This window comes from Neophocaena asiaeorientalis, unplaced genomic scaffold (genome assembly GCF_003031525.2).
Source record: "Neophocaena asiaeorientalis asiaeorientalis breed wild unplaced genomic scaffold, Neophocaena_asiaeorientalis_V1.1 scaffold51, whole genome shotgun sequence".
NCBI classification, from domain to species: Eukaryota; Metazoa; Chordata; class Mammalia; order Artiodactyla; family Phocoenidae; genus Neophocaena; species Neophocaena asiaeorientalis.
Window position 1 is genome coordinate 2,215,726 of NW_020173335.1, and position 19,257 is coordinate 2,234,982.

The 19,257-nt window shown below is 44.7% G+C and overlaps 2 protein-coding genes across 4 annotated transcripts in view; one reads left to right on the forward strand and one right to left on the reverse strand.

The window, feature by feature from the left end:
* Positions 1-125: 125 nt before the first annotated feature.
* On the forward strand, positions 126-17,230 carry PPID (peptidylprolyl isomerase D). Of its 2 annotated transcripts, none has more exons than XM_024746081.1 (10): positions 126-354; positions 1,656-1,796; positions 4,725-4,831; positions 6,993-7,181; positions 8,027-8,149; positions 8,314-8,420; positions 10,080-10,221; positions 12,022-12,108; positions 15,857-15,899; positions 17,038-17,230. In XM_024746081.1, exons 1-10 carry the CDS (start codon positions 270-272, stop codon positions 17,043-17,045), a joined length of 1,032 nt encoding a protein of 343 aa, XP_024601849.1. In that variant the 5' UTR covers positions 126-269; the 3' UTR covers positions 17,046-17,230. The 2 variants fall into 2 exon arrangements, with proteins under 2 accessions (XP_024601849.1, XP_024601848.1); XM_024746080.1 differs by lacking the exon at positions 17,038-17,230 and adding an exon at positions 16,627-16,993.
* A 131-nt stretch (positions 17,231-17,361) lies between these two features.
* The window catches only part of ETFDH (electron transfer flavoprotein dehydrogenase), a 34,359-nt gene continuing 32,463 nt past the window's right edge, over positions 17,362-19,257 (reverse strand). For both annotated transcript variants that reach the window (XM_024746078.1, XM_024746079.1), the window contains exon 13: positions 17,362-17,732. In XM_024746078.1, coding sequence (XP_024601846.1) covers positions 17,569-17,732 — 164 coding nt within the window. In that variant the 3' untranslated portion in view covers positions 17,362-17,568. The remainder of the gene's footprint in view (positions 17,733-19,257) is intronic.

Consider the following 19,257-nt stretch of genomic DNA (forward strand, 5'->3'; position numbering starts at 1 on the left):
CCGGAAGTCGGGCGGAGACGCCGGAAGTTGGGCGGAGACGCCGGAAGTCGGTCGGAGACGCCGGAAGTCGGTCGGAGACGCCGGAAGTTGGGCGGAGACGCCGGAAGTCGGGCGGAGACGCCGGAAGTCGGGGCCGCGGCCTCCGGGCTCCTGTCGGAAGCTGGTCGCCAGCGCCGCGGTTCTTCGCAGACGCAGCCGGTTTTTGGGTTCGGGCTGCGCGGCGGCCACGGGGTGTTCCGAGGAGCTCGCGAACACGTCTGCGGGCCACAATGTCGCACCCGTCCCCCCAGGCTAAGCCGTCCAACCCCAGTAACCCCCGGGTCTTCTTGGACGTGGACATCGGAGGGGAGCGAGGTGAGGAGGCGGGGCTCCCGGGGTCGGGGTCCCAGAGGTTGGGGCGGGCCCGCGACCTTGTACCGGTGCCCTGGGGCGTGCGGAAGTTTCTGGAGGTTTTTGTTCGGGGGTGGTGGCGGCCTTTGGGTCTGTCTCGCCCTACTTGGCCGCCCTTCCCCGCCACCTGCTTTTGTGTTTGGGGGACATTCAGAAAACCCCGGTATGCGTCTCGGGGGCTCCCGTTGCCTAAAAGTTCCGGATTTTTGTTTTATTTTGTGGGCAAAACTGAGGACGTTAAGGCCGGGGTGCAGCCTTGCAGATAGCTCTGAGGACTGCTCTGAAGGGCTAAGGGAGGAGCCGGGATATATGAGTTTTTGCAACAATAACCAGGTCGTGGGAACATCAAAAGATGACCGTTAACAGAGGAAACCAGACATGTCAAGTTAAGGGACGTAGCGCTTTTCTGTGTATGAGGAGATGCAAGAGTCCGGGCTCACTGAAAACCTTCCTTGGACGTGCACCTCGGCTGCCGGGGCCAGCGTCCTGTGCTTTCTCACTCTGAGTCTCCTCAGGGGGCACCTTTGGGCTGGCTGCAGCGGCTGAGGGCTCGGTGGGCTTGGCACTGGGCAGCCCGTTTGTCTTTATGCTGAACTCCCGCAGGGCTCACTGTGCAGGCGGCTGTAATGAGAGGGCTCGATGGCTGCAACATCCTTTGCTTACTGGTGGGGCAGGTGATCCTCTTCCATTGACACGCGCGCGCGCGCATACACACCCCCCCACCCCACCCCCACCGACTTATATGTATCAGTACTTTGATTTTGTTTTGAAATTTAGTGCCAGGTTTATCTTTTACCTACCTTAGGAATTGTCTAGAATGTGAACTTTTCAGCTTTTGCTTCAGAGGCAGCACTGGGCAGGTTCCACAGAGCACAAAGACTACAGCTGTACCTACAGCATGGCCGACGTGACCCCTCAGTATGTTTCATTTTCTCCTGTTGGTTACTTGGTGATGGGAAGTTATGAGCACATGTCAGAGAAATTAATCGAATGAAAACCATTCCTAGTTCATGGTGTCCTTAAATGGTGCTACTCTTCTGGCTGCTGTGTTGATGATCCTTTGTAAGATGTAGTAAAATAATTGTTTCAAATTCATCTAGATACATGATACTTAACATGAGGTAGACTGAATTTGAATATTAGAAAACTGACCAAAAAAGAGAACTTGGCATTTCAGTCACCAAAATTTTACCAACTCTCCTTTCACCATTTGCTTATTTAGCTGGTTGTTTTGCATACTGACACAGTTTCATTTTTTCTTTCAGTTGGTCGAATTGTCTTGGAATTGTTTGCAGATATTGTACCCAAAACTGCAGAAAATTTTCGTGCATTGTGTACAGGAGAAAAAGGCATTGGACCCACCACTGGGAAACCTCTACATTTCAAAGGGTGTCCTTTCCATCGAAGTACGAATGCGTTTTCTGAATCTGGTTTTCCTTATAGGTGACTGAATCCTGTTCTTCAGGAGTTAGGGAAGAAAACACTAAGTAGAGGGTGAGAGTTAACCATTACATATATTGGATTATTATTCAGCCATAAAAAGTAATGAAGTACTGATACATGGTACCATGGGGACAAACCTCGAAAATATTATGCTCAGTGATAAAAGCAAGACACAAAAACAAAAGGTCATTTGTTGTTTAACTTCATTTATATGAAATATCCAGAATAGATAAATCCATAGAGACAGAAAGCAGATTGGTGGTTGACAGAGGCTAGGGGTAGAGGGATGGGGAGTGACTGCTTTTAATTTGTGCAAGGTTTCATTTTGGGGTGATGAAAAGAACTTGAAACTAGACAGAGGTGATAATTACCAATACTGTGAATGTACTAAATGTCACTGAATTGTACACTTTAAAATGGTTAGTGGTTAATTTTATGCTATGTAAATTTTACCTCAATTAAAAAAAAATCCTCCAAACTGTATGAACCAAAAAAAAAAAAAATTACTGTAAGTTTCCAAAAGGATGCTTTGAGATCTGAGATGATAGCTCAGTTTCATAAAGGTTGGTCTGTGGAAGGTGGAATTAATTATGGGAGGGTACTAAGGTTTATTTATACAGAAATGGACTACCCTAGCTTCACCAGGGTGTGGCCATGGTAAACAGACAGAGCTTGGGTAGCTTGACTACCTGGTGACAGAAAGTTATGCCTACTTCTTGGGCAGGATTGCTTGGGAAGACTGCAGCCAACTTAAAGATTCTGTGTCTTGGACACCTGGTGTGATGTGTGATCAAAAGGTGACTTTTCACACTGTGTAGTCATACCTTTGTTCAGTGATTATTTGATGGCTCCCCCAATAGACTGTAGGCTCCATGAGTTCAGAAACTGTATCTTCTCACCATTTTGTCCTTAGCATCCAGCATAGTTATTGAGTAGGCCCGCAATAAATATTTGTTTAATGAATAAACAAATGAGTTAAACTATAATTATGAGTATTTAAATTCTTCTAAAACTTGATTAAGAAAAAATTAACAGTGATTTTTTTTTTTTAAAAGAAGATGTTGGGGGTAGGAGTTTATTAATTTCTTTTATTTCTTTTTGTTGTTTTGGGTCTTCGTTTCTGTGTGAGGGCTTTCTCTAGTTGTGGCAAGTGGGGGCTACTCTTCATCGCGGTGCGCGGGCCTCTCACTATCACGGCCTCTCTTGTTGTGGAGCACAGGCTCCAGAGGCGCAGGCTCAGTAGTTGTGCCTCACGGGCCGAGTTGCTCCGCAGCATGTGGGATCCTCCCAGACCAGGGCTCGAACCCGTGTCCCCTGCATTAGCAGGCAGATTCTCAACCACTGTGCCACCAGGGAAGCCCCTAACAGTGATTTTAAAATACTTAAACTGTTGATTTACTTTCACGTTTAATAAAATACCAAAATATAAGCATACCATGGAGATATTGCAGGTTCAGTTCCAGTCCACTGCAATAAAGCGAATATTGCAGTAAAGCAAGTCACACAAATTTTTGGTTTCCCAGTGCATATAAAAGTTATGTTTATACTGTAGTCTATTGTATGTAATAGCATTATGTCTGAAAAAATAGTATGTACCTTAATCTAAAAATACTTCATTGCTAAAAAATGCCCAAACAATTACAGTAACATCAAAGATTACTTATCACAGATCACCATAACAAATAATAATGAAAGTTTGAAGTATTGCAAGAATTACCAAAATGTGACACAGATATGAAATGAGCAAATGCTTTTGAAAAAAAAATGGCACTGATAGACTTGCTCTATGCAGGACTGCCACAAGCCTCGCAAGTTGTAAAGAAAAAAAAACAGAGTATCTGCAAAGCGCAATAAATGGAGGAGTGCCTGTGTGCTAATAAAGGGTGTGCAGAAAAGAGTTAAGGTATCAGGCCTGAGGCTGCTGGCCTTAGAAGAGTCTACTTGCAAAGGGTGGCCACTGCCTGGAGTCAGGGAGCATGGCGCTTGACCCTCTCTCTGAATCCTGGAGGTGATTTACTCTGCCTAGACTCTTTGTGCAATCTGATTTATGCTGGACACTGCTCTCCTTTGGGAGTCTGGAAATTTGCTTCCTACTGGGCAGACAGTGCCTGCAGGATCAGCCCCAGCAGAGACCTCGGGTGCTGAGTCTCTACAGGGCTCTCCTGGGGAGAAACACTGTGCACGTGTTGCTGCATTTCTTTGCTGGGGGGAAGAGGAATGTGCCCTGTGACTGTTCATGGGAGCGAGGGAGCATAAGGGAACACCTGGATTCCTCCAGCCTCTGCCTGTATCTTCTCTCCCTATCATCCAGCTGTGTCCTTACTTACTACATCCGTGTAATACAAACAGATACCGAGTCCTGTGAGTCCTGGGAAATCTCTGAGCATGCAGCAGTGTTCTTGGGAACCCGTGCTAAGTGGTAACATTTGCTGAAGTACTTGCATTACAGTGTATCAAACCTCTTGGGAATGATTGGTTACTCAGTAGCATTTTTGAGTAACCATTATGTGCCCAGCCACGCACATGGTTACCAAGCAGGAAAAAAGGGGTTGCTGTACTTAACTGTTTGCCGGGAGAGACAGATCCTTATGATACATGTGATAAAAGGGAGGTAGAATCAAGATGCTGTTGGAGAAAAATAAGGAGTTCCAGTTTTGGGGTCTGGCAGTTCTGTAGGGGAGGTGCCATGCGAACTGATTCTTTGAGTGTTAGTGGGCCATCAGGGAGTGGGAGTAGCTGGGACTCAGACTGTGAAAAGCCTTTTAAGAGTTTGCAGTTGTGGACGGGGGCAGGGAAGGACAGGAGAGAAGTTGTCCTCATTACGACATATCCGTTAGTCAGCATCGCTGCAGTCATCTGTAGCTTCTAATGGCAATTTTCCTTTTTTGTAGTTATTAAGAAATTTATGATTCAGGGTGGAGACTTCTCAAATCAGAATGGGACAGGTGGAGAAAGTATTTATGGTGAAAAATTTGAAGATGAAAATTTCCATTATAAGGTAAAGTAGACAAAAATGCATGTTTGTTGCTGATAATGAAAGTTATGTGCCTGGGATACTTGTTGAATTAGGATAAATGCCTCAGATGTGCTCAGATCTCCTTTATTTGTGAAAGGTATCATATTTGTAAATATACATCTTTTTTTTGGTTAATAAATTTATTTATTTATTTTTGGCTGTGTTGGGTCTTCATCGCTGTGTGCGGGCTTTCTCCAGTTGCGGTCAGCGGGCTTCTCATTGCAGTGGCTTCTCTTGTTGCAGAGCACGGGCTCTAGGCACAGGAGTTGTGGTGCGTGGGCTCAGTAGTTGTGGCGCAGGGGCTTAGTCACTCCGCAGCATGTGGGATCTTCCCGGACCAGGGCTCGAACCTGTGTCCCCTGCATTGGCAGGCAGATTCCTAACCACTGCGCCACCAGGGAAGCCCCGTAAATATACGTCTTTAATACGAAAAAATTTCATCCAGTAGTGATTTTATTGGCAAGAATGCAACAGCTATTTCATTGTGATCCAGGTTTATATACTTCAGTAAAGCCAATGTGTTTTTAAGGGTGGCCACCATATGGCAAAACTGTTTCCAGGAAAAATGTGCTCATCAGAGGGATGGTATGCTTTATGCTTAAATTTGAAGAGCAACAAAAGCATCGCTAATGTCTGGGATGTCAGGGGATTTGCACACTAGCAGATCTGGTTAACGTCCAGGCTCCTAAAGGACATTAGTGGTGCCTGTGCCTTCTTATCTTCCTGGTCCCAAGATGTGCCCGTTGGGGTATGTTGCATCATTCAGGTTATAAGAATGGACGTGTAAGTACAAAAGTAAAGTGACTCTTTTTGGAAATGAGGAATATGAGCAAGGTAATTAGGATAATTTGAGAATAAAATGTCATCAGTCTTTTAAACAGTTTATTGCCTGCAGCTAGTACTGTCACTGGCGCCAAAGAGTTTATAAAAATGAAACGCCTTCATGATAAGGAATTAAAAATCTTGCCAGAAAGACAAGATTAAAACACATAGGACAACTGGAGAATAATACAATAATACGCTAGTAAATGCTAAGTTGATTGTGACTTTCTGTGTATGCTGTAGGAAGAAAGTATGATATATATTAGGGAAGACACTGAGGAGGAATGGGTACTTAAGCTGGGCAAACTGGACCTCGCAAGGTGGCTGAGATTTGGTTAGAAGGAACTAGAATACAGATGCCAGTTTGAGGGAGGGATGTGAGTGAGGAAGGACAAAGGCGTGAGGAAATAAGGTTAATAATATTTAATATCGTGGGAAGAGCACCAAACTTTTGGAAGGGAGAAAGGGAAGCTACCAGAAGGATGAACACTAAGATTATGTGACGGACGTGTTGAGAAGAAGCAAGGGGGCCTTTTGCAAGGGCATCTGGTTCTTCTACACGCTTGGTGGCCTTGAAGGCAGGGCTAGATTTAGGTTGAGGGGTAAAGGCACCTTAAGCGGGAGGACCAGCATGAGTGTTACACGTGCAGCCCAACAAGGAGTGCGTTTAGGAAGCCTTAGGGTCAGGTGGAAAGAGGAAGACAGTGGGGCCACGGAGCCTTTGAACAGGCTGGGCCAAGGTAGACGTTGGGTTTCGGGAGGTACGCGGCGGTTCCTCTTGGGCGTTCTCTCAAGAAGCGCTTCACTGGATGAAAGCCGTGATATTTGGCTTCCTTGGAGAGTAGGAAAGGACCTAACGGAACTTCCAGTCTAAACTGAATGTCCCTCGCTGTTCTCAGTGTAAAGAAAGAATCATAAAGGAAGAATCATAATGTAGGCCTGAGAGCGGGAGCGCTGTTGAGTGCTTTTCAGAAAAAAACGCCCCTGTCATAAGAAAGGGCAAAGCCGAATCATTAGGTCTTCATCTTAAAGACGAAGCGTAAGCACTTTCTCAATATGGCCGGTTTAGAAGTGCCACCCCTGCCCCCCACGATTGTTTCTGTTACTTCATTCGGTTTCATAAGCTTTTCTTAAAGTTTAAAAAGTGATTAAGTATCCCACGTTTTGTGAATTAAAGGTTACAGTTGGTACAAAGTAAGATTACACGACACGGTGTGATCTAAATAGTATTGCAGTCCACCCTAGTTTTGTGAATGGTTGGTAGAGAGTAATTCAGACAGTAACTCTAACCTTGGTTTTCTTTAATGGCGTATTCCTGCAGCATGATTCGGAGGGATTACTGAGCATGGCAAATGCAGGCCGCAACACAAACGGCTCTCAGTTCTTCATCACGATGGTTCCGACTCCTCACTTGGATGGCAAACACGTGGTGTTTGGCCAAGTGATTAAAGGAATGGGTGTGGCAAGGATTCTGGAGAACGTGGAGGTGAAAGGTGAAAAACCTGCCAAAGTGAGTACCAAGTGACAGGGTAAGACCCTCGTTATCCTAGCTGCTGTCTTAGCAAATGTAAGTAAAAGGCTCAGATGATGGTTAGCTGAAAGACATTAGGACGGCTCTTGTTAAAGAAGCCTGGCCCTGCCACTTTTTCTTCAAAGCTCTTTTGTACACTGGGAGAGATGAGGGCAGTTTAAAAGGAGGTTGTTATGATTTCAGCATCAGTCTTGCTGATTTTGGTAACTTAACTCTCCTAGACCTGCAAAACTTTGAGTCAGTGTGTATATGAGTACAGAGAGAGCAGGAAACCGGGAAACTTGGTCTCCTCTCTGCCATTTAACTTGTGGTTTAGGCTTGCTCTTGTTATTTAACTTTCCTTGGCCCATTTCCTCAGCCTGCATAAATCATTTAAGGGTTTAGACTGGATTATGTCACTCCCAAGAGGCTTGTGCTCTAAATGTGTGTGAATCCACCCTCATGGGCAGGGTTGTGAGTGGAACTGGAGACTCAGACCTGCAGGAGGGGGGCTGCCACTCAGTGTGCGAAGGAAACAGCAGTCAGTGAGTCGAAGGCACGTGCCCACGTAAGGAGAATCCCACGGGGAACGATGAAACTTCCCACATAGTCTGTATGCACGGAGCTCCTGGACAGCAGCAGCAGGCACGTGTGCTGTGAAGTGACCCTGCTGTGCTCCTCGGGGTGTGTGCAGAGGCGCGCCTCGCGACGCCAGCCTGTCGCGTCAGAAGCAGCTTGGACGCTGTTGCTCATGCCTTGCGGCTGGAGAGCTTTTAAGCCCAGGCTCTTGTTAAAGTCCTCGTTAATACGGTAGACGCTTCTACAGTTGACGGTTGTTTTTACAGTTGTGTGTTACTGCAGACTGCGGAGAACTGAAGGGCGGGGATGACTGGGGAATATTCCCCCAGGATGGATCTGGTGACAGTCATCCAGACTTCCCCGAGGATGCAGACATAGATGTAAAAGACGTGAGTACTTTCACGTGGGTTAAAGTTTAAGTACTTAAACTGCTAAAAATATTTAGCCCTAAAATTTTGAGCTTTTTGTATCAGTCTGTCTCAGTGATAGAACTTAGCACTAAACCGCGTTATATACTAAAACCCAACATATTCGTGTTCTTTCTTTTGTACAGGTAGATAAAATTTTATTAATAACGGAAGACTTAAAAAACATTGGAAATACTTTTTTCAAATCCCAGAACTGGGAGATGGCCATTAAAAAATACACAAAAGTTTTAAGGTAATAAAATACTTTTAATAAATTGCTGTAAGAACTTGAAATTGAATTATAAACTGAAATTCAAGAGTTGTTCTTTCTATTTTTGGCATATTACTTGCAGAGTAACCAGGTGTATTGAAATAGTTGCATTTCTTTGGTTGCTTCCAGATTCTTATTTTGAAAAATTTCAAAACACAGAAAAGTTAAGAATAGTACATGGATAGCCATGTACCTTTACCTGTGTTCACCAGTTTTTAAGTTTCGCCACGCTTGTTTTTGCAGAATCATTTTGAAAGGAAGTTGCAGATACCATGACACTTTACCCCTCAATATTTTAGCAAGCATTTCCTGAGAAGCCAGGACACTCTTCTACTTAGCCTTAAGACTATGAAAACATCTCCCAAATACCATTATGTCATCCATATTCAGAGGTCCCCAGTTGTTTCAATTTTGTTTTGTTTTTACGCCAGTATCCATTATATCCTTTGGTTTTATGTCTCTAAGTCTCCTCTAATCTTTAATCTCCACGTTTTTTAGTCATTTGCATTTTGTGGCGTCGAAGCCCGTTGTCTTACGGAAACCATCTGTGTGTTTATTGCTTCCTCAAGGTTAGTTTGAGGTTACATATTTTAGCAATGACTTGAATAGGTGACGTGTATGTTTCCTATGATACCGTGTCCTGAAGGCACGTGGCAGTTTCGCCCGTTTTGAGCTTTGGCACTTGGTTACAGTGGCGTTAGCCACGTCTCTGTTATGAAAGTACCTTTCCCCTTTGTAAATAATAAGTCCTCTCTGAGGTAATAACTGTGAGATTGTGTGAACATCTCATTCCTAGCCTTTCATCCAGGGGTTTCAGCATCATTGAAGCCCTTTGCTTGAATCAGTTATTACACTGACACTTGCAGAACTGCGATTTTCTCAGTCATTCTGCAGTTACGAGCTGGCATTCTTCTGTTTGAAAGACCCTCTACCCCTCCTTCTTTTAAAGTATTACTGTAGTATTTGATCAATTCAACGAATTATACTATTACCATCGTTCTTTCTGATGCTTGAAGGCTTCCCGATTGTCTGATGGGAGCCCCTTTCCTGTATCCCTTTGACTGTTCTGTTAGTCTGTGAGCTCTTGCTTTCTGCCACAAGATGGTCCAGACCCATCTTATACTTAACCTTGTGTCCAGATCTGAGTTTCTCCAAGGAGCTCTGATTCTTTTCAGTGGGGGACAGACTCTAGAAACCAAATTCTGGGGGCCAGGCCCTTTTCAGTAAACAGCTAGGAACTATAGTAAAAGACAAGTCAGAATCACCACCACAGGGCTCTTCACCTGTCCCCATTCCAGTCCCTGTCCCACAATGACAGCCTTGGTTCCAAACCTAATTACACTGGAAAGTGGGTGATGGAAACCTGAGCTTTACAAATAGAAGTGTTCCTTACTGTATAATCTCTAGGTTTGGGGATTGTTCTTAAGTTGTCTTCTTTGAACATTTTGGGAAAGAAGTTGGAACAAGTAAAAATCTTCTAAAGGAAAGCATTTAATAAAAAGATTGTGGTCATTAAGGACATTAATATTAGCACGTGATGAACTTTTATATCAGAACTGACGCAGCACATTTTGACCGAGTGGAGAGCAGAGTTAAGTCTTAATGGGGGCTGCTTGCTGCTTGTACCGATGTGTTCTCCAGGTATGTGGAAGGCTCGAAGGCCGCTACTGAGAACGCAGGCAGAGCAAAGCTGCAGCCTGTCACTTTGAGCTGTCTGCTGAATATCGGAGCCTGCAAACTGAAGCTGTCCGATTGGCAGGGAGCAGTCGACAGCTGTTTGGAGGTAAGTCTGTTGATGTTACCTTTTTGAAAGAGTTGGATGATGACTTACTACTTCGAACAAAAGCAGTTTCATGTGACACTACTGCTATCTTATTGTGGAGGACCTAGTGAGATCCAGTGAAACATAATCTAAGTCACTTTATCTCTGAGTATTTTGGACCTCAGTTCTTCCTCTCAGGCCATTCATTTAGCTTATAACACTACATCACTTAATTTCTCTGAAGACACTTTCCTCCTCAGCTCATTTATTCACTTAACAGTTGAGCGCCTGTTATGTGCCAGGCATTGGAAGACAGCCAGGAATGACGGCACAGTTGAGCGCCTGTTATGTGCCAGGCATTGGAAGACAGCCAGGAATGACGGCACAGTTGAGCGCCTGTTATGTGCCAGGCATTGGAAGACAGCCAGACAGACAGCCAGGAATGACGGCGACGGTGGCCGGCGAGGTCGTTAGCAGAGTGTCGTCGCTTTGCCATCTTGAGCGAGTTCCTACTTGCAGAGTCTGAGTTTCTTCCTACGCCAAATGGAAATACTGCTTTCCTCCTGGGATTGTTAAGACCATGTGTAATGCACGTAAAGCCTTTAGCGCAGTGCTGGGAGCAGGTTAAGCAGCTAACAGACTCTTCGGTGTTTTTATTGAAAGACCCTCCCCTCGAGGAGCTCGCGCGGCTTTTTTGGTGGGAGAAGGAGTCCGTTTCACCGTAGGGTCGTCAGGACTTGTACAGGGACAGTGCGTGCTGTTGGGACACACAGGAAGGTGCCCTGCCTTCACGGGGACGTCCGGGAGTGCTAACGACAAAGCTGGCAAGGTGGCAGCCTGCCTTCCTTAAACAGAGCAGTTATGGCTGCCTCCCTCTTGCACAGTTTGAGCAGTTTTCCAAACTAAAACATATATGTTAGAAGGAGCGCCTCTAGTAACTTTTATGTATAATGCACAGTAATCTAGGTCACAGATCAGCTATGCCCGAGCAAGTGGAAATAAATGCGGTCCTAATTTACTGGGGTAGGTGGGATAAGGAATAAGAATGTGTTTATTAGGAGGGAACATGCGGCAGAGGACGAGATCGCGCTTCACTCTGGATCGCTTTTTGACCTTCGTGAAGCAGATAATATACACTGTTTTCAGTAAAATCCGAATATTGACCTCTAAAAGATCTTACTAAATACACTAATTTTAAAATGTTTCAGAGGAGAAACCTATTAAAAGTTACTCATGCTCCTGAAAAACCCCTAGATGTCAACTAAATGAGTGTATCCAAATTTCTACCCAGAATGTTTTTCTCCTATCAGCTAGGGCCCAATCAGGAGATAGACACCACACAGTAATTCCAACAGAGAAAGGTTACTGTCAGATACACATAAGGGGCAGATTGGAGTAGCGAGGGGTTGGCTAGGAGAGGGAATGCTGAAGGATCGGGGCATTGCAGGGTATATGTGTATGTATATGTGCAGAGACGTGTGTGATACAGAAGCAGCTGCTCCCTCTGGGGTGCATGGAGGCCCTGGGCCGAGACCCAGGCGCGACGGGGAGGGGGGCTGGGCCACACTGGGTGCCCCGGATCTTGGGGGAGCTCACGGGAGGCTCGCAGGGACCTGGAAGGGAAGTGGGTCCCTTGCCCATGGGCACTGGGCGCCCTCTGCTGACAAAGCAGCGTGTAACCGGAGGCTCTCAGGGCCCGGCGCCCTTATCACAGAACAGTGAACGGCTGTTTTGGAGCTGACGGGCAGTAAATGGAAATCCAGCATGTATACTTAGTACTCAGTACTTAGATAAAAATATTAACTGTATAACTTTCTGTAGGCCCTTGAAATAGATCCGGCAAATACCAAAGCACTGTACCGTAGAGCCCAAGGATGGCAAGGACTAAAAGAATACGACCAAGCATTGGTAAAGTTTTGTTTTAAATTTTATTTTTTAACATCTTTATTGGAGTATAATTGCTTTACAATCGTGTGTTAGTTTCTGCTTTACAACAAAGTGAATCAGTTACACATATACATATATCCCCGTATGTCTTCCCTCTTGTGTCTCCCTCCCACCCTCCCTATCCCCCCCCTCTAGGTGGTCACAGAGCGCCGAGCTGATATGATTTGCATTTCTCAAATGATTAATGATGTTGAGCATTCTTTCATGTGTCTATTGGCAATCTGTATACCTTCTTTGGAGAAATGTCTTCTGCCCATTTTTGGAGTGCATTGTTTGTTTTTTTAATATTGAGCTGCATGAGCTGCTTATAAAATTTGGAGATTAATCGTTTGTCAGTTGCTTCATTTGCAAATATTTTCTCCCATTCTGAGGGTTGTCTTTTCGTCTTGTTTATGGTTTCCTTTGCTGTGCAGAATTTTGTCGAAAGCTTTCTCTGCATCTATTGCGATGACCATACGGTTTTTCTCCTTCAGTTTGTTAATATGGTGTATCACATTGATTTGCGTATATTGAAGAATCCTTGCATCCTTGGGATAAACCCCACTTGATCATAGTGTATGATCCTTTTAATGTGCTGTTGGATTGTGTTTGCTACTATTTTGTTGAGGATTTTTGCATCTGTGTTTATCAGTGATATTGGCCTGTAGTTTTCTTTCTTTGTGACATCTTTGTCTGGTTTTGGTATCAGGGTGATGGTGGCCTCGTAGAATGAGTTTGGGAGTGTTCCTCCCTCTGCTATAGTTTGGAAGGTTTTGAGAAGGATAGGTGTTAGCTCTTCTCTAAATGATGCATAGAATTCGCCTGTGAAGCCGTCTGGTCCTGGGCTTTTGTTTGTTGGAAGATTTTTTTTTTTTTTTTGGTGGTATGCGGGCCTCTCACTGTTGCGGCCTCTCCCGTTGTGGAGCACAGGCTCTGGACACGCAAGCTCAGGGGCCATGGCTCACGGGCCCAGGTGCTCCACGGCACGTGGGATCTTCCCGGACCGGGGCACGAACCCGTGTCCCTTGCATCGGCAGGCGAACTCTCAACGACTGTGCCACCAGGGAAGCCCTTGTTGGAAGATTTTTAATCACAGTTTCAATGTCAGTGCTTGTGATTGGTCTGTAGATATTTTCTATTTCTTCCTGGCGGTCTGTGAAGGTTGTGCATTTCTAAGAATTTGTCCATTTCTACCAGGTTGTCCACTTTATTGGCATACACTTGCTTGTAGTAATCTCTCATGATCCTCTGTATTTCGGCAGTGTCATATGTTACTTCTCATTTCATTTGTAATTCTATTGATTTAAGTCTTCTCCCTTTTTTTTTTTGATAAGTCTGGCTAATGGTTTATCAATTTTGCTTATTTTCTCAAAGAATCAGTTTTTAGTTTTATTGCTCTTTGCTATCGTTTCCTTCACTTCTTTTCCTTTATTTCTGATTGCATCTTTATGATTTCTTTCCTAATGCTAACTTTGGGGGTTTTTTGTTCTTCTTTCTCTAATTGCTTTAGGTGTAAGGTTAGGTTGTTTATTTGAGATGTTTCTTGAGGTAGGATTGTACTGCTATAAACTTCCCTCTTAGAACTGCTTTTGCTGCCTCCTATAGGTTTTGGGTCATCATGTTTTCATTGTCATTTGTTTGTAGGTATTTTTTGATTTCCACTTTGATTTCTTCAGTGATCTCTTGGTTATTTAGTAGCATATTATTTAGACTCCATGTGTTTGTATCTCTTACAGATCTTTTTCCTGTAATTGATACCTAGTCTCAGCGTTATGGTTGGAAAAGATACTTGATACGATATTTTATCTTCGAGTTCACTTATCCGTTCTTCTGCCTCAGTTATTCTATTGATACCTTCTAGAGAATTAATTTCATTTATTGTGTGGTTCATCACTGTTTGCTCTTCAGTTCTTCTAGGTCCTTGTTAAACGTTTCTTGTATTTTCTTCATTCGATTTCCAAGATTTTGGATCACCTTTACTATCATTGTTCTGAATTCTTTTTCAGGTAGAGTGCCTATTTCCTCTTCATTTGTTAGGTCTGGTGGGTTTTTGCCTTGCTCCTTCATCTGCTGAGAGCTGGGTCTTGGTGTTGAGATGGAGGTCTCTGGGAGAGTTTCGCTGTCTGATACTACGTGGAGCTGGGAGGTCTCTGGTGGACCAGTGTCCTGAACTTGGTTCTCCCACCTCAGAGGCTCAGGCCTGACGCCTGGCTGGAGCAACAAGAGCCTGTCCTCCACGCAGCTCAAAATAAAATGTAGGAAAAAAAGAAAGAAAGAAAAAGAAAATAAAATAAAGTTATTAAAATAAAAAATATTAAGAAAAAGTATTTTATAAGTAATAATAATTTAAAAAAAGGACAGACAGACCCTAGGACAAATGGTAAAAGAAAGCTATACAGACAAAACCACACTCAGAAGCATATACATACACACTCAGAAAAAGAGAAAAATGGAAAAAATATATATATCGTTGTTCCCAAAGTCCACCTCCTCAATTTGGGATGATTCGTTGTCTGTTCAGGTATTCCACAGATGCAGGTACATCAAGTTTATTGTGGAGATTTAATCCGCTGCTCCTGAGGCTGCTGGGAGAGATTTCCCTTTCTCTTCTTTGTTCGCACAGCTGCCGGGGCTCAGCTTTGGATTTGGCCCTGCCTCTGCATGTAGGTTGCTGGAGGGCGTCTATTCTTCGCCCAGACATGACGGTGTTAAAGGAGCTGCTGATTCGGGGGCTCTGGCTCAGTCAGGCCGGTGGGAGGGAGGGGCACAGATGTGGGGCGAGCCTGCAGCGGCAGAGGCTGGCATGACATTGCACCAGCCTGAGGTGTGCCGTGTGTTCTCCCGGGGAAGTTGTCCCTAGATCACGGGACCCTGGCAGTGGCGGGCTGCACAGGCTCCTTGGAAGGGGGAGAGTGACCTGTGCTTGCACACAGGCTTCTTGGTGGCGGCAGCAGCAGCCTTAGCATCTCATGCCTGTCTCTGGGGTCCGTGCTTTTAGCTGAGGCTCGTGTCCACGTCTGGAGCTCATTTAGGTGGTGCTCTGAATCCCCTCTCCTCGCACACCACCTGCCTCTTCGGCAGGTCCATACCTTTTCCCGGACTCCCTCCCGGCCAGCCGTGGCGCACTAGGCCCCTGTAGGCTGTGTTCACGCCGCCAATCCCAGTCCTCTCCCTGGGATCCGACCAAAGCCCGACCCTTAGCTCCCAGCCCCCGCCCACCCCGGCGGGTGAGCAGACAAGCCTCTCAGGCTGGTGAGTGCTGGTGGGCACCGATCCTCTGTGCGGGAATCTCTCCGCTTTGCCCTCCGCACCCCTGTGGCTGCGCTCTCCTCCGTGGCTCCGAAGCTTCCCCCCTCCGCCACCCGCAGTCTCAGCCCGTGAAGGGGCTTCTAGTGTGTGGAAACCTTTCCTCCTTCATGGCTCCCTCCCAGAGGTGTGGGTCCTGTCCCTATTCTTTTCTCTGTTTTTTCTTTTTCTTTTGCCCTACCCACGTACGTGGGGGAGTTTCTTGCCTTTTGGGAGGTCTGAGGTGTTCTGCCAGCATTCAGTAGGTGTTCTGTAGTTGTTCCACGTGTAGATGTAGTTTTGATGTATCTGTGGGGAGGAAGGTGATGTCCATGTCTTACTCCTCCGCCATCTTGAAGCTCCTCTCTGTTTTAAATTTTAATTAAAAAAACCACTTTCATAACTCATAACCTAATATTTCTTTAATTTTTTTTCCCAATTAAAGGCTGATCTTAAGAAAGCTCAGGAGATAGCACCAGAGGATAAAGGTAAGTTGGCAGTTTCTGTAGTGCAAGTTCATTTTGTCCCTTCAGAATTGATCCTCATGAACTAGCATACGCTTTGTCACTTAGAGGTTGCCTTGTCCAGCAGATACTGCAGAGCGCCTGTTCAGGCCAGGTTCCAGGCATGCTGGAGAAGGCACAAGTCAGGGTCCTGCCTTCAGCTTACACTGCAGCCACTGTCCATGTGTCTGAAGACTGTGTGCTCTGCTGTCCTGTAATTCTAGATGGAAGAGCAGCGTTAGAAGACACAGTATTTAGGGCGAATTTAGTGTTTGGGACCATTTCTTAAGCTGAATGTGGCCATGACCTAAGTATTCTAGCTACTGAATATGTTTTAGGAAAGTTTTGGAAAGCTGCAACAAAAATAAGCCTGTTTTTCAAATAAACCAAGTACAAATGGTGATTCTAGGTCTAGATGTGGAAATAGGTCTTTGGGGAGGCGCTTCAGTGGGGTCCCCCGTCTGATGGAAGGGAGAAGGCGTATCTGTGTGTAATTCAGTTAGTTCTCTCGGTGGACAGTCTCCTAAAATTGTGCTCTGTGGTTTTTATGTTTGTGTGGTCGCTTTCTCCAAGTAAAATACACTGTTAATAAGGCTCAGTTACCCTTCGAAGAGTTATATCATTTTTTATCACACTAAAGCATGAGTTTGCTGGTCAGCCTAATTTTTTGGATGTTTTGAGAAATAACTCATATTACATATTTATTTTGCAGCTATCCAGGCAGAATTGCTGAAAGTCAAGCAAAAGATAAAGGCACAGAAAGATAAAGAGAAGGCAGCTTATGCAAAAATGTTTGCTTAATAAGGAATTCAGTTTTGCTTAAGTATGGATTGAAGTGAGACAATTAAAGGATCTTGTCTATTATGTATGATCCCTAATGTGTTCCCTCTGAGAATTCAGTTCCCATTGTTTGCAGTCTAGGAATACAGGTAGGGATTCACTCTTAATAGACCAGTGTTACAAAATATGCTGAAGTTGAACTCATTTTAAATGGCTCTCTGCATTACAAAGGATAATGGTGTCCAGTGTATTTTAAACTTCTAGACACATCTTGTTTGAATAAACAGATCAAAAGTTAAGTATGTATGTTGTATGTTGTAAGTATGTATGTTGTTTTTCTCAGTTCTTTGATGCATCTCTCTGTGACGTGTGTGCAGAGCTGGCAGACGTCTCTAAAGGGTCAGGTAGACATTACAGTCTGTCAGTCACAGCTACCCAGTTCTGCACTTGGAGCTCAGAAGCCCCCATCGACAGTGCGTAAGCCAGGAGGCACTGCTGTGTTCCAGTAAAACTGCGTAAGAAGAGTGGTGGGCTGGACGCCAACCTCTGGTCTAGGAGATACACTTCGCTGGAAGTGCTGAGCCTGATGAGTCAAATGTACATTGGAGGCCAGTAGTGCCAATGGTGTTTGAATCTCGGAAGACTTGGAGAGAGAAGTAGATGCTACGTCACTTATAAAGTTTTATTTAAGAGATTCATAATTTTTTATGGGACAGTTTTAGGTATAGTATAAAATTATTTCACTGATAATTACTTTATGAACATTCTGATCAAAAATATATTTAAGCTTTTTGACACCTGTGAACTTCCAAACATTTGACGTGAACTTGCCGTCCATTTCAGAGACGCTGGCACGGGTGAAGCCGGCTGCAGCTTACATTCCGTTGTATGCTGGGCCTCCGCCGCCTTCGGGTGCCACCCAGTTAATATTCTGACTCGGGTCCTTAATGTCACATGCTTTACAGTGCACACAGTTCTGAGCGTTTATCTGCAGCCGAAATCCATCACCTTGTTCCAAAGGTACAAATTCATAAACTCCTGTAAGAAAACACAGGCAACTCCGTGCAGTAGCTGCCTTTAAAGCAGAGGCCAAAGTCCTGGAGAAATTAGCCACAGAAGCCCTCAGCGTTTGTGGACTGAATGTTTACCCACAGAATATTACAGAGCTCTGGGTGTGTGCATTTGCTGTTGTATAAATTAAAAATGATAAAAGCAGAAGGTACGGCAGCACGTGGCTGAGTTGGTGTTACCAACAAGGGAACTCGAGGTTGAGCAGTTTTCGGGTGTGATGTTATATACGGACATACTTCAGAGACCCAGACGCTGCAATAAAGTGAGTTATCACAATAGAGCGAGTCATGCGAATTTGTTTGTTGCCAGTGCATATGTAACAGTTACATTTATGCTACTTTGCTGTCTGTGAAGCCTGCAATAACAGCATTATGTCTAAAAAACAAGGTACATGCCTTACTTAAAATACACTTTATTGCTAAAAAATGCTATCTGAGCCTTCAGCGAGTCGTACTAACATCAAAGATCACGGAGCACAATATCAAATATAATAATGAGAAAGTTTGAAATTTTGCAAGAATTACCACATGTGGCACGTGGAGTGAGCAAATGGAAAAATGGCGCCAGTAGGCTTCTTCAGCACGGGGTTGCCAGGGACCTTCGCTTTGTAAAAAAAGCAGTGTCTGCCAGGTGCAGTAAAATGTGATCCTCCCGTATACACGTGTGCCACGACTGCAGACAGATTAGGTCAGCCCTTACCCTCAGCTTACAACCCAGGGAGATGACAGAAATGGTGATCTTCCCGTATACACGTGTGCCACGACTGCAGACAGATTAGGTCAGCCCTTACCCTCAGCTTACAACCCAGGGAGATGACAGAAATGGTGATCTTCCCGTATACACGTGTGCCACGACTGCAGACAGATTAGGTCAGCCCTTACCCTCAGCTTACAACCCAGGGAGATGACAGAAGTGGTGAAAAGACAAAGTCAAGACAGTCAAGGTCCCTCCCGCACAGAACGTATGTTCTAGTTCCTGTCCAGAAGGTACTGATTTTCACACACCTGAATGCTGTTCTACCAGCACTCGAGACCCAGTTCCTACTATAATTCTAGTTGAAAGCTCAGCACTGGAAGATACTCTATCCATGATGCATTTAAAGTCCAGGACGATTTCCCTGAGCTGCATGTGGCCAAATCTAGTATTTTAGGCTATGTACACATATATAATGTATATGTGTGTGTGTACATGAGCATACATATATACAGACAGGAGCAGCCATGACAGAAACGATTTTTTTTTTTAAGTCACGTGAACATGGAAAGAGGTGTTTGGTGCTTTTCCCCGTAACCCTTAACCTCGCGCTGAGGGTGAAAAGAGAAAGGCTGCTTTTGAGAAATGCCGTCTGAATTAGGCTTCACGAGAAATCCCTACTACTATAGCATTAGAGTAGAAACATAAGAATGAGTTTTCATAAGGAAGCTGGAGATGGGAGTCATTTACAATTTCCAAGCAATAGAAGGAGAAATTTCTTTTAAAAAACGGAAGCCTA

What these genes read in the sequence shown, in the direction of transcription:
- PPID (XM_024746080.1), top strand. Translation starts at nt 270, where the DNA reads ATGTCGCACCCGTCCCCCCAGGCTAAGCCGTCCAACCCCAGTAACCCC. An exon ending in AGGGTGTCCTTTCCATCGAA is followed by an intron (nt 1,797 to 4,724) that starts GTACGAATGCGT and finishes CCTTTTTTGTAG; the next exon opens with TTATTAAGAAATTTATGATT. An exon ending in CAGTCGACAGCTGTTTGGAG is followed by an intron (nt 10,222 to 12,021) that starts GTAAGTCTGTTG and finishes AACTTTCTGTAG; the next exon opens with GCCCTTGAAATAGATCCGGC.